This window comes from Myotis nattereri, assembly GCF_964212035.1.
Source record: "Myotis nattereri genome assembly, chromosome: 16".
Classification (NCBI taxonomy): Eukaryota; Metazoa; Chordata; class Mammalia; order Chiroptera; family Vespertilionidae; genus Myotis; species Myotis nattereri.
In genome coordinates, this window is record NC_138091.1 from 29,990,740 (window position 1) to 30,003,777 (window position 13,038).

A 13,038-nucleotide genomic window follows, 5' to 3' on the forward strand; every position below is an offset into this window, starting at 1 on the left:
TTCTACAAAGCATTTCAGACTAAGTGTCCGGTAGGTAGTCAGTCATCACAGGCACGATTATATTCCAAAGTAGACATTACTCCCTATAATTTTCCTTATTTAACTAAAAATAAACAAATACAAATCTCTAAACTTGCATTAGGCAGTTGCTAAGAGAGCACCTTTCAGGGCGTATTTTAAACATCTCTGTTAGAGCAATATATTAATTTGGCTGACAAACTAGTAAATTTTACCCAAGGAGGAAGTAGTGATAAGGCAGTTGATACTATAAAATTCTTATCTTGGCAGCTTACTATGTGAGAAACACTTTCAGTATTCTTACTTCAGTATGGGACTCCTGACATTGTGTTACATGATTTATATTCACAAGCTATTTTAGAATTAAAAACAAGACTTCTCTAGTCCTACCTACCTAATTTATTTACATAAATAAATCACCCTTTTTGAAAATATCATACTTTGATTCGTCGTTATCCATGTTAGTTGCCAAAGATTGTGTGTGACCATGGTTTCAAATTAAATTGTGAATTCCCTCAGAAGTCTTCCCTATTGAATGCAGTTGCTTTCCTGATATAATTGCTAGTGACGTCCTGCCAGTCTGGGCCATATGCCTCTTATTTATCTTGAATCCTCTACCTCTCCTGCTTTTTCTTCTTCCCTTCTCTTATATTAACTAGTACCTGTTTCCGCTCCCCCCCATCATTTTATCAGATCTCTTTATTGCAGTTTCTATCAAATCTTTCAGCAATATTTTCATCTATATGCAAATTGCCTTTGTAATTTTCTCAAAGTTTTTAAACAGAAGTGTTTTGTGTTATCAAATCTATCTTTTGTGATTTCTTTTTACAAACTTTTCTTAAGGTTCATTCTTAGCAATAGTTCAGATACATTTTTAGCTAGTTTTCCTTCCATGTCTGTATTCACTTAGTCCATCTAAGAAATTACTTCATTGGGTGTATGGTATGAGATGAAGGTCAACACTTTATTCTTCTTTTCCCCAAATAGTTTGTCATCGAAACCACTTATTGTTTTGTGGTATCTCCATTATCATAGATTAATTCTTACATAATCTAGGATCTGTTTGGGACATCAGGTCTTGCCAGTTGCGTTGTCAATAAATATTTATTGGGTGAGTGAATGTTTCATCTAACTCATCTTTGGCCAGTACCAATTATTGTAGGTTTATATATGATTTAAATCCTTGAGCCATGTTCCACCTTCCTCTTTTCTTTCTCCTTGCTGTTGGTGGTGGTTTTCAACATTTGCTTACCAGTTCTTACTGATTATTTTCTTCCAAATCCATTTAAGAATATTCTTTATTATGTAGGTCTTATTATATCTAGATTCAAATTTAGAACTGTTGGTCAAGTTCCTTCAAAACAAAATCTGATAAAATTGTGATTTTAATTGGATTAAACCTCTATAGGTTAATATAGAAAGAATAATTTCTGTCTTGAAGTGAGGTTTGCCTTAAACCCCAAACTTCACATTAATTCTATAAATAGCCTTTGAGCTGTACCAGGCTTTGATGAACAGGGTTTAAATACTGATTATGAGAAGAAATTTCCAATACCATTAACAAACTAGAGGCCCAGTGCACAAATTCCTGCATGGGTGGGGTCCCTTGGCCTGGCGGCAATCAAGGCCTATGGGGCCACGGGAGGTTGGCTGTGGGAGTGCACTGACCCCCAGGGGGCAGCTCCTGCATTGAGTGTCTGCCCCCTCGTGGTCAGTGAGCATCATAGAAACTGGCTGGCCGGTCATTCCAGTTGTTCAGTTGTAACCATCGCTTAGGATTTTATATATATAGATGTCCCTTTTGGTACATTTTTTTACCAGAATTAAAGAAGTCAGAAAATAGGTTTTTATTTTATGTCATCCTTCACTAAACTAGAAAATACATGAACAAGGTTAAATATATTGTCAAAGCAGGTTTTCACTAATTAATACTTATATTGAGAATAAGATCATGTGTTAAAATTTACCAGATAGATGCACTTGTGTATCTGTCTTTGATTAGGGACATCTGTTTATAAACCAAGATTAAAAATTGTTTCTTTGATTTCCTTTGATGTTCAGAAGCAGAATTCAATTTTGTGCCTTTTGGAGAATGAGGCAGCTGCAGGTGAAGAAGTTGACAGCTCTTGGGAAGGTTAATTAGACCTAATTATAATTTGATTGACCTCCTTTTCCTCCAAAAAGCTTAACCAAATCTTCCTTTGCAAAGTGGGCACTTTACATTTTCATACAAACTAAAGATAATCTTTGTTTCTTGGACTTGCAAATATCTATCATTTTTACACATAAATTAAGTGCCACCACATGAATTATTGAATCAGAAATATGGGTGGGATTGGAAAGGACCTTCCAGATTATATAATTCTTTGAGCATGTACTCTATTAAATTATGATGGAAAAATGTAAATTTTAGGGAAATATATACTAGTGTGCATAATTTTTAAATCTTTTAAATTCTTAATCTAAAGAGAAAACAAGAAATAAAATTGTTAAACACGATAAAGTGTAACTGCCTGTTTTCAACTTTGGTATTTTTTACCTTTCATTGGTTTGCCATAATCTCATTTGCTTGATAAATACTACAAAAGGATTTTTGTTGAATTTACATATATAAAAGGAATTTAGTGAAATAATTTGCTTTATTATTATGTGGTGTTATTCATAGCATGCTTTATGATTGTTATTACAATTATTTAAATGAAATACAGTTCTATTAATATTCCCATAAACCTTTTAGAGAGAACTTTCCTATGAAAGCTTTGTACCTAATAAAGCTCTCTAGGGCAGTTATTGTAGTCCATGAAAAACAAAATAGTCATTTTCATTGATGTCAACTCAGTTATATCTCATATTTATATTAAGTGGAGCACCTGTTTATTTTATGTAGGGTTTTAACTCTCAGCCTGCATTCTAACTTGGGTAGGTAAGACACTTTCATTTTAGAAAATTAGGTAGTAAAATATTTATATTTTAATGACAGTTCAAGAGAGCAGTAGAAGATAGATACTAAGTGGTATGTGATTATTAATAGACCACAGATATTATAAAAGATAAAAGGAGGGGGAAATCATTATAAGCTGAAGTGGTCTGGAAAGATTAAAGAAGGTAAAATGAAGTAGGTTTTGAAGGATAGGGGAGAATTGGATAAAGAAGAGGGGGAAAGTGTGTATACCTAGTGGAAAGAATAATGTGCTTGAAAGCATTGTGGAGGTAGGAGAGCTTAATCTGGGGAAACTGTAAGTTAGTGCATTTGGATGTACAAGTCATATAAGAGGGTTGAATATGCTAAGACTGCAGAGACTGGTTTGGAACAAGTAGTGGAGAACCTTGAAGTATGGAAACGGAGGAAGTATTTGTCATGTCCCATGTACTTAGGCTTGTTACCTGAGGTGGGATTGAGCAATATTTCAGGAGGATTGGTGCTTCAGAAGTGTGCAGAGTACAGTAGAGTGACGAGCACAGTAGACAGGGGGATCACTTATATGATTTTCATAGTATCTATGTGTGATCTGGTAAAGACATGAATCAGTAATGTGGAGGTAAGAATGGAAGTTAAGGGGTGGCTGCAAATATATCATAAATGAAGACTGCACAGTGCTTAGTAACTGGTGAGTGAGGAGGTGGAGTCGTGGGCCTGATGTGTGCAGGGGAAAGGAGAAAGCACATTCCAAAGGCCTGTGTAAAGTTCTGTGGATTAATTTTCTCCCCCAAGTGTGTCCATGCTTAAGGGATGAGTTGGCAGGTTCATTTATGAATATCTCCAAATTACTTTGAGATCATCCATTGAGAAGACTCTGATACATATTTTACTAAAACCTATACCTAAGTTAAGGAAACTAGATATAACTTGCTTTAAAACCCTTTTCCTTCAACAGCCCTCTTCCTGTAGTAAACCCTAATCTTTTTCACAAGCTGTAATGGGACCTAGACCAAGAAAGGTTTTCCCGTGAGTGAATGTAGGAAGCTGATAAGAGAAGCAATCTTTTGAGCTTGGTAGTGTAAGTTACATTCCATTAAAACATATATCTCTTTGAAGTCTCCTTTTTCTCCTGTCATCCATTGACATTTTGAAAGATTTACTAATTAGCTTAAAAATTACAGAACTTCTAAGGTTAGTGATGCAACCTGCTAGCCTAATCACAAGCATGCAACTGCCATTTAAGGCGCTTTCCTTTACATTAGCAAGCCGTCACAGCTCATAACTAGAGAATAAAAGACTACGTGATTGTTGCTGACATTAAAGAAGACGTGTGCATCATGTTTGCAAACAACGTCTCTAAATTTCAATATTACTAATTGAATGCCTCAGGAAATTCCTTAATAAGTCATCTAGTCTAGCTCTCTAATCGCATCAGTGATTATGTATATTTTTCAGAATCAGTAAAGAGGAACGGGGGAAAAACTGTTAACAAGAACCATTAGTTTCTTTAACCCTCTTGTGAGAGTTGTTTTGACCGTATAAAGTAATGTCATTTCCTATGCTACAAATGAACAAACTAAGTCTTAGAGAATTACACCACCAGAATGTGAAAAAATTCCCAGACCTAAGATTCTGACCTAGGTATAGCTCATCTAATGCTAGTGTTTTTTTATTCTATATCGTTTTTTATGCCTCGTGGGGAAGAAATGCTATATGGCGGGAAACACATACCATATTATCTTCCTTCTAAGTTCCCACTGCCCTGTGTGTGAGTTTATAATGCCCTTTGTCTCCACACAATCACATAGCTAAGGTCAAAGAATGTGTAGCCTACAAAGATTTTCATTAGTGTGAAATATGTTTTCAAAGAATAATTTGGGCTGATCTTCCCTGAAGATTCATTGTGAAATTGTGAGGTGGAAAACATCCTTATTTTATGATGGGACAGTATGAGTTGAAAGTATTTCCTCAGTGTCACACGCGCGCGCACACACACACACACACACACACACACAAATTAAGTCAGAGATTTGATTTCATAATTCAGTATGAAGTATATTTGCTCATACTCCTTACTATTAAAAAGAGTAATACTTATGTCGATTATGTTGAATTTTTTGATTTACTATTACATCTTTCTCTTTTATTTTCTAACTTCCTAAACTGAATTACTCCTTACCTGATACAAAGTAACTCTGGGAACTGGCTACAGTGTTTACCCTGATGGGATTTCAGGCTCCTGGTGATGTATTGGGAAAATTCTGCCTCAATCGTTACTGCTAGAGAAGGCTTTATAGTTAGTTAGTTATTAGAAGATCACCCAGGAGGAAAGGAAATAGATTGATGGGATTCTGTATTGCTCAATACAGCACACTGCTGCTGTCTATTCTTTGCCACTTCCTCTAAGAGACATCATTTCCATGCACTAATCTTCTGAACAGCCATTCAGTGGGAACTGGGCTAGAACTTTGCCAAGGGGTCACATCTACCAACCTGACAGTTATACCTTTAACAAAAGAACTAGCATGAATTTATTCAGCATCAAAACCTCTGCATCTTTTACCACCCAGCTGCATTTCACACCGTATTGCCATCGCTGCACTGTAATGGCTCTATAAATTCATCCAGATTCTTCATTTAATTAACTAGCGTTCTTTGAGCAAAAAGAAAAGTGCTGCTTTTTAAAATTTATTTTTAAATCTTTATTGTTGAAAGCGTTACATATGCCCCCCCCCCATTGACCCCTTATAGCCCTCCCCCACCGCAGGCCTCCACCACTGTATTGTCTGAGTCCATGGGTTATGCATATATGCATACAAGTTCTTGGTTGATCTCTTCCCACCCACCCCCGCCTTCCCTCTGAGATTCCACAGTCTGTTCTATGCTTCTGTCTCAGAATCTATTTTGTTTAACAGTTTATTTTGTTCATAATTTCCACATCTGAGTGAGGTCATGTGATACTTGTCTTTCTCTGTCTGGCTTGTTTCGCTTAGCATACAGTGCTGTTTTATAAAGGAATAAAAGCTGCATGTAGTGAATGTGGAGCCAGATCATCAAATTACTTACTCTTCACTGCAGCTTTGAAGAATGCTCTGTCCTCTTTCTCTTCAGTGAAATATATATTTTTCTAGCTTGATTGAATGGAAAATGAGGGACGATACAACCACCTCAAAGGTTTCTGAGTAGATTGTAATGTCCACATCCTAAGTTCATGTAGAATTGGGCACTGATGATGCTGTCATCTGCAAGTGATTTTTGGAGAAGTAGCATGGCATAGTAGCTGAGAGCATGAACTTTGTAACTAGACTGCCTGGGTTCTGATCCTGGTTCAGCCACTTACTAGGTTTGTGATTCTGAGCAAGTCACTTAACTTTTCTGTGCTTCAATTTCCTGTCCATTAAATGAAGATAATAATTGTTATACCTCACACAGCAGCATGCAGATTAACTGAGTTGATCCTTGTGAGAGTAGTGCTAGCCATTGCCCTCGCTATTACCGCCTGTACGCACGGCACAGTGTGACGTGAAGTTAACTGAGCTGTGACACTGGTGACTCCTGATCACCTGGGCTGAACTAACTAGATGTGACCTACATAGCTAGATAAACATCCTTTTCTTTCCCCAGACATTTCTTTTTAAAAGTACTCTTTCATTATAAGACAATTACTTTATAAAATAAGAAAATAAAGTTCTGTGAATCAAGAGTATAGTAGGCGGAATGTTGGCCACATCTCTCCATCCTGCTCCCTGCTGCCATCTTTAGCTTCCAGAGCACTGTGTTCTCATCTCACTTTCTGCTCAGAAGGTGTCAAGACTTCCCCAGATAGAAGTTCTTTTGGAGAGCTCCAAGATGGCAGCTGAGTAGGTGGGTGTTACACTCACCTCCTCCCAGGACCAAACCAGAATTACAGCTAAAATATCGAGCAATCAACCTGAATAACCAACTGAAGATGAGCTGGAGAGATCTTCTAACCAAGGATTTATAGGAACCACATCGAGACTGGTAGGAAAAGGGCTGGCCCCCATCCCACTGGTGGCAGCTAAGATTCCAGAGGGATATTGCATCTGCAGAGGCTCCCCCTGAGGGGCGTGGAGTCTCAATCTCAAGCCAGCCTCCCTAGCCCAGAGCACTAGAGCCAGGAAAAGGCACTCACAAAACATCTGGCTGTGAAAATCAGAGATTCTGTCTTCCAGGGAGAGACGGGAGTCTATGAGACACAGGTACCCTCTTAAAGGGCCAATGAGGGTAGAGTAGACTAGAGTTGTGTGAAGAGAGACTGGGGCTTGTGACTCTGGGGAGAGAGCTGAAGGAGCAGCCACCAGGTTCCCTGAGCCCAGTTCCTCTCCCACACTGCAGATGCCATCTTTCTTGGGTGGAGCATTCCCCTCTCTGCAGCATCAGCCTGGTGGAAAGCAGTAGCCCCACCCACTGGACTCCCTGCGGAACTTGCACCTTGCTGAGGAGTCAGCTGCCTGGGCCAGGGTACAGAGATCTGGCAGACTCGGGGGGGGGAAGAGGGGTGTCAGTGTCTGAGTTGTGTGCATCATAGGGGTACCAGAAGGATAAGAGAGAGAGCAAGGGATGGAGAAACTATTTGAAGAAATAATAACTGAAAACTTCCCTAATCTGGTGAAGGAAAAAAACATGCAAGTCAGCAAGTGTAGAGTGAAAATATGATGAACCCAAAGAGGCTCACACTAAGATACATCATAATTAAAATTTCAAAGGTTAAAGACAAAGACAGAGTCTTAGAAGCAGCAAGAGAAAAACAAATGCTTATCTACAAGGGAGCTCCCATAAGACTGTCAGATGATTTCTCAACATAAACACTACAGGCCAGAAGGGAATGGCATGAAGTATTTAAGGTGATGAAAAGGAACTATAATCAAAACTACTTGACCCAGCAAGGCTATCATTTAAAATTGAAGGAGAAATAAAGAGCTTCCCAGACAAGAAAAAGCTAAATGAGTTTGTTAACCACCAAACCAGCATTATAGGCAACCAGAGGCCCGATGCATAAAATACGTGCAAGAGTAAACCTTCCTTCCCCCAGCTGCCGGCACTGGCTTCCCTCTGGCACCCAAGACCTGGGCTTCCCTCTGGCCACCAGCAGGCACCTGGGACCCAGACTTCCCTTGCAGCCCAGCTTTGTCTGGTCTAATTAGCATATTACGCTTTTATTATTATAGATGTTAAAGCACCTTCTTTTAGAAGAAGAAGAAAAACAAAAACACAGAGGAGCATAGTTAAAAGAATAAAATGGCAATAAATACATACCTATTCATAATCACTTTAAATGTAAATGAATTAAATACTCCAATGAGAAGAAGAAATAAGATGCGTATATATGCTATCTACAAGAGACCCACCTCAGATCAAAAGATACACAGACTGAAAGTAAAGGGTTGGGAAAAGGTGTTTCATGCAAGGCATGGTCCAGTCTCCAGGCCTTTGCACAAACTGTTCCCTCTGCCCAGAAAGCTCCCCCTTGGGAAATCTTCATGGCTCCATTCTTCCTGCAGATCTCTCATCAGATGTCTTCTCAATGAGATCTTCACTGGTAATCTCTATTTACTATCTCCCCAAACTCGAGTGTAAATTCTGAGGGGCAGAAGAGAGGATTTTTTTGTCTATTTTATTCAGTGCTCTATCCTCAGTACCTAAAACAGAACTTGACATGAAGTAAGTACTTAATAAACAGTTCTTGAATGTATGAATGAAAATTTGATCCTTAAGAACATATCCATATTCCCAACCCTCTCCTCACTTCAGTCGTATTTAGGCTCAAACAAAATCAGCATCCTGTAATATAATAGCTCCAAGAACATTAAAGTAGCCATGGCAATTGGAGCAGAAAAAATTCCATTGCTGAGGAAAGAAATTTCTGCATCAAGTAAAGAAAAAGAAATGGTTTACAGTATAGGACCCGCCATGTTAAATTAGAATGTGTCCCGGGGCGGACTGTCGTGGACCCAGCACCAAGGCATATTTTGAGAGAGCAAGTGGTTGGCCACCCCATCCTCTTCCCAGGTGGAGAATGGAGCGAATCCATAGTGTTGTTTGTTTTTGCTTTTAGTTTTTATCATCCGGTGGCAGAGTAAAATGGTGAACCGAGCATTAAGGTTGGAGTCAGGCGGGCGGGGTTTAAATTCTGGCTTTCGTCTGTGTCCTTGGATTATATAACCTCCTTGAGCCTCTGATTGATTATGTATAAAATGATTTTTTAAATAAGTTCTTTCTCCCAGTAGTGTTATAAAAGTCAAGTGAGAGGAGACCCATGAATCACCAGAGACATAACATGTTTAATAAGTGTCTTGTGAGCATTGCATCCTATCAAAATAACTATATATTTTGCTACTGAATTCTACCTTTTGGCTTAAATCGAAAAAAGAAAAGTAGCCATTAGACTGGTGTCTAGGAGTAGGCTTTGGCTCCTGGGGCATGAACCTGGAGAGGCCCCACATACTATAAACCTCTCAGCAGTATCTGATGAAGCTCCAAGGACCTTCCCAGAAGGAGCCTCACCACTGATGGAGTTTTCTGGAAGCTTACTCTTGTTATCTTCTGAACCAGTTCTTAGTCTCCTACTTGTCATTTTCAGTTCTCCTCTGCTTTCCTTACTTTCAGAACGTAATGCTACGTGTGCGAAGCTGGGGACCCCATACTGAAAAGCATCTCAGAAGCCAGCAAAGGAAAAGCAAGACCAGGCAGCATCATAAAATAGCATGAATATTAATTTTAAAATTGAGATGCGGGGACCATGTACATTTTAAGTTTTAGAATTATAACTTCCAGAGAGAGGAAATATTTTGTTTTAAACCACTGAGCTAATTTTGCGTGTGTGTGTGTGTGTTATTTTTTTTTCCAATGACATCCGTGTTGAAACCCTTAGGAAGCCAAAGCGGTCATTGAAGAAACCAGAGCCCTGCGCAGTCGGATTCACCTGGCCGAAGCCGCGCAGAGGCAGGCGCGCGGCATGGAAACGGACTACGAAGAAGTGATCCGGCTGCTGGAGGCCGAGATCACGGAGCTGAAGGCTCAGCTTGCTGATTATTCTGACCAAAATAAAGTAAGCAAAGCAGTCCCCTCTTCTGGTTACCATGGTTCCCTTGCCGTAGCCATGTATCCTGTTTTCATTTTCTTTTCGTCTGCACTTCTAAACTAGGTCAGTGTTTGTCTTCTGTTATTCAGCCACGGGGTGATGTGTCGTGATGGGGCAGCGTGAATGTTGTCAGCCTGCCCGTATTCAGATAACTTCCTTTGTTCGGGTCGTTGGTCAACATTGTACATGCAGCTCAGGCATTAAATCCTGGAATTATTGAACATTTAATTGATTATATTGTTTTTATTCTTTTGTTTCAAAACTTGCTAATTTGTCTTGTGGGGATGGGAGGAGAAAGTCTAGTGGTGGGTTTTGTTTTTTTTGATTAAGGCAACGGAGGAAGTGTGAAAGTTAAGCAATTTTGCCTAAGGCCCAAGATAGTTAACAGAGAAAACTGCGTTTGAATTTAGTAACCACTTTCCTGAATTTAGTGTTAACCATTTTCTTGATAATTTTACAGCCTATGTATGTATATATCCCTTAAAATTGCTCTTGAGTTTTGTCTGTTTATCAATTTTACATAAATAGGAAATACCTTGTATTTGTTTCTCTGCCTTGCTTTTTTCACTCAACATGTTTTTGCGATTCATCTGTTTAAATATTATAGCAAGTTTGTCTTTTCATTGCTTTGATTGTACACCATTGAATGGATACACAACAGTGTATTTATCCATTCTGTATTTGATGTACCACCCAATTGTTTCTGTTTTCTCATATTATGCATAATGATACCAAAAACATTCTTGTGTAGATATAGATACAGATATAGATATAGATACATAGATATGGATATAGATATAGATATTCTGCTCTCCATGTGTAATCGTTTCTCTTCCGTGCATAGCAGAATGGCTAGGTTGAATGATGAGTGTACAATCAGCTTTACTAGGTGATGCCCAATTGTGTTTAAAAGCGTTTGAACAGTTTTTACTCCCACCGGTTGAATGGGAATTACCATTTACTCCACATCCCTGTTGGCACTTTGTTTTCCTTTGCTTTTAATTTTTATCAGTCTGTCAGGTGTGATAATTAATCATAGTGGGTTAATTTGCATTTCCCTGGTTACTAATGACTTTAAGCTACTGATGTATGTGCTGGGATCAACTGGCACTGGCTCAGGAGAGCTGATTGTGTACATCTCTTCTCAACTCCATGGTTAGTGACATCAGGTTGGTGGCTTGAACACAGCCATGTCGGAGTTGTTTATACCCCCAAATGCTATAACCCAGGGCTTTGCCCACAGCCCTAGATAGCCTGTGGAGCATATGCTTATGTATTTATTAAGCTTTTGTGTTCTTATGTGAAATGGCTCTTCATATCTTCTAGCCATTTTTCCACTTAATTGTCTTTTTCATATTGACATGTAATGATATGTTCTGATTACTAGACCTATGATGTATTATCCTACACTAGAGGCCCAGTGCACAAAAATTCATGCACTTGGGGGCGGGGGTCCCTCAGTCCCACCTGCACCCTCTCGCAGTCTGGGAGTCCTTGGGGGATGTCTGACTGCCAGCTTAGGCCCGCTCCCCCAAGGGTTCCCAGACTGCAAGAGGCACAGGCTAGGCTGAGGGACCCTCTCTCTCCTCTCCTCTTACCCCCCAGTGCACAAATGTCATGCACCGGGCCTATAATATGTTATAAAATCTTCTGGATTTATGGCTGCTTTTACACCCTTTGGTGAATGAACAGGTGTTCTTAATTTTCATGTAATTAAATTTACCAGTCTTCCCCACATGTGTCTTTTTAGATGTCCTTCCACTCCCAAAGATATAAAGATCTTTCTTTATATTTGCCTCTAAAAGTTTTGATGTTTGACCCTCTGTCTTTAGTTTTATGGCATTGTAAGAGGTTGGAATCCATTTTATTCTTTCCTCTAAATGAATAACCAACTATGCCAGCACCATTTACTCAAAAGCCTCTTCTTTCCTAATTGACCTACAACATCTGTCATATATCAAGATTTTGCGTGTGTGGATCTTTTGGAGGGTTCTCTATTCTCTTTTATTGGTCTTTTTCTATATTCCTATGCAAATAATACACTGTGTTTATTACTAGATCTTTTACAGTAAATCTTGATCTCTACTCACCCTTCCTAGTTTTGTGTTTTTTTTAAGTGTGTTGGCTACATGACCCTTTGATCTTTTATGTGTAGGCCCAATTTATAAGTGCTACCAAAAAAAATTAGCCTTTTTACTGAAAATGCATTAAGTATGTAGAGTAATTTGGGAATAATGTACATAGTTCTGACTGAGTCACAGAAAGGTTAATTGCATTGTGGCCAGAGAATCTAGCCTGAAGAATAACAACACAAAGTGTTGATGGTTGTCTTAGGACTTACTATATGGGCAGTGTTTACAAATGTTCAAAGAAAGCTTGAAAAACATTCTGCGGTTGTTTGATGTAGTTGTGTTATTTTAGACCAGTAATCAGAGTCATTAATGTGAGTCATCAATTGTCCTCTAGTCATACTCATTTTTCAGGGAAGTGTGTGAAAATCACACGCACAGGAGCTTGTGATTAATGTTCTCTGTATATTTTGAGGTAATGCTTTTAGTTACATACAAGGTTGAAATTATGTTATCATCTTTTCATGAAAATGTTGTGATTCTTTAATCTAGTAATCTTCTCTTCCCCTTAGTGCTTGTTTTTGATTGATGTTAAAATAGTTACATTGACTTTCTTTTGATTAGTATTTACCTATGTATTTTTTCCATCCTTTTGCTTTCAACTTACCAATGTCCCTGTATTTTAATTGTGTCTATGGTAAATCACATGTAGCTGAATCCCTCCCCCACGTTTTAATAATTTTTTACCTTTAATTGGAAATATTGTTTCAGTTACACTCTTTTATTTGCTAATGCACTTGGCTTCATTTCCATCCTCTTAATTTGTGCATTTTAATTGTCTCGTGTTCTCTTCTTGTTTTTCATTTGTAGTCTTCTTATCCCCCTCCCCTTTCCCTCTCTCTTTCCTTCTTTCTCCTCCTTTTTTTTTT

The 13,038-nt window shown here is 38.6% G+C and overlaps 1 protein-coding gene across 1 annotated transcript in view; it reads left to right on the forward strand.

Annotated features, from left to right (window-relative positions):
* Positions 1 to 13,038, forward strand: part of STXBP4 (syntaxin binding protein 4) — a 121,860-nt gene that overhangs the window by 48,236 nt on the left and 60,586 nt on the right. Inside the window, exon 13 of the mRNA XM_081109612.1 lies at positions 9,831 to 10,007. Coding sequence (XP_080965738.1) covers positions 9,831 to 10,007 — 177 coding nt within the window. The remainder of the gene's footprint in view (positions 1 to 9,830; positions 10,008 to 13,038) is intronic.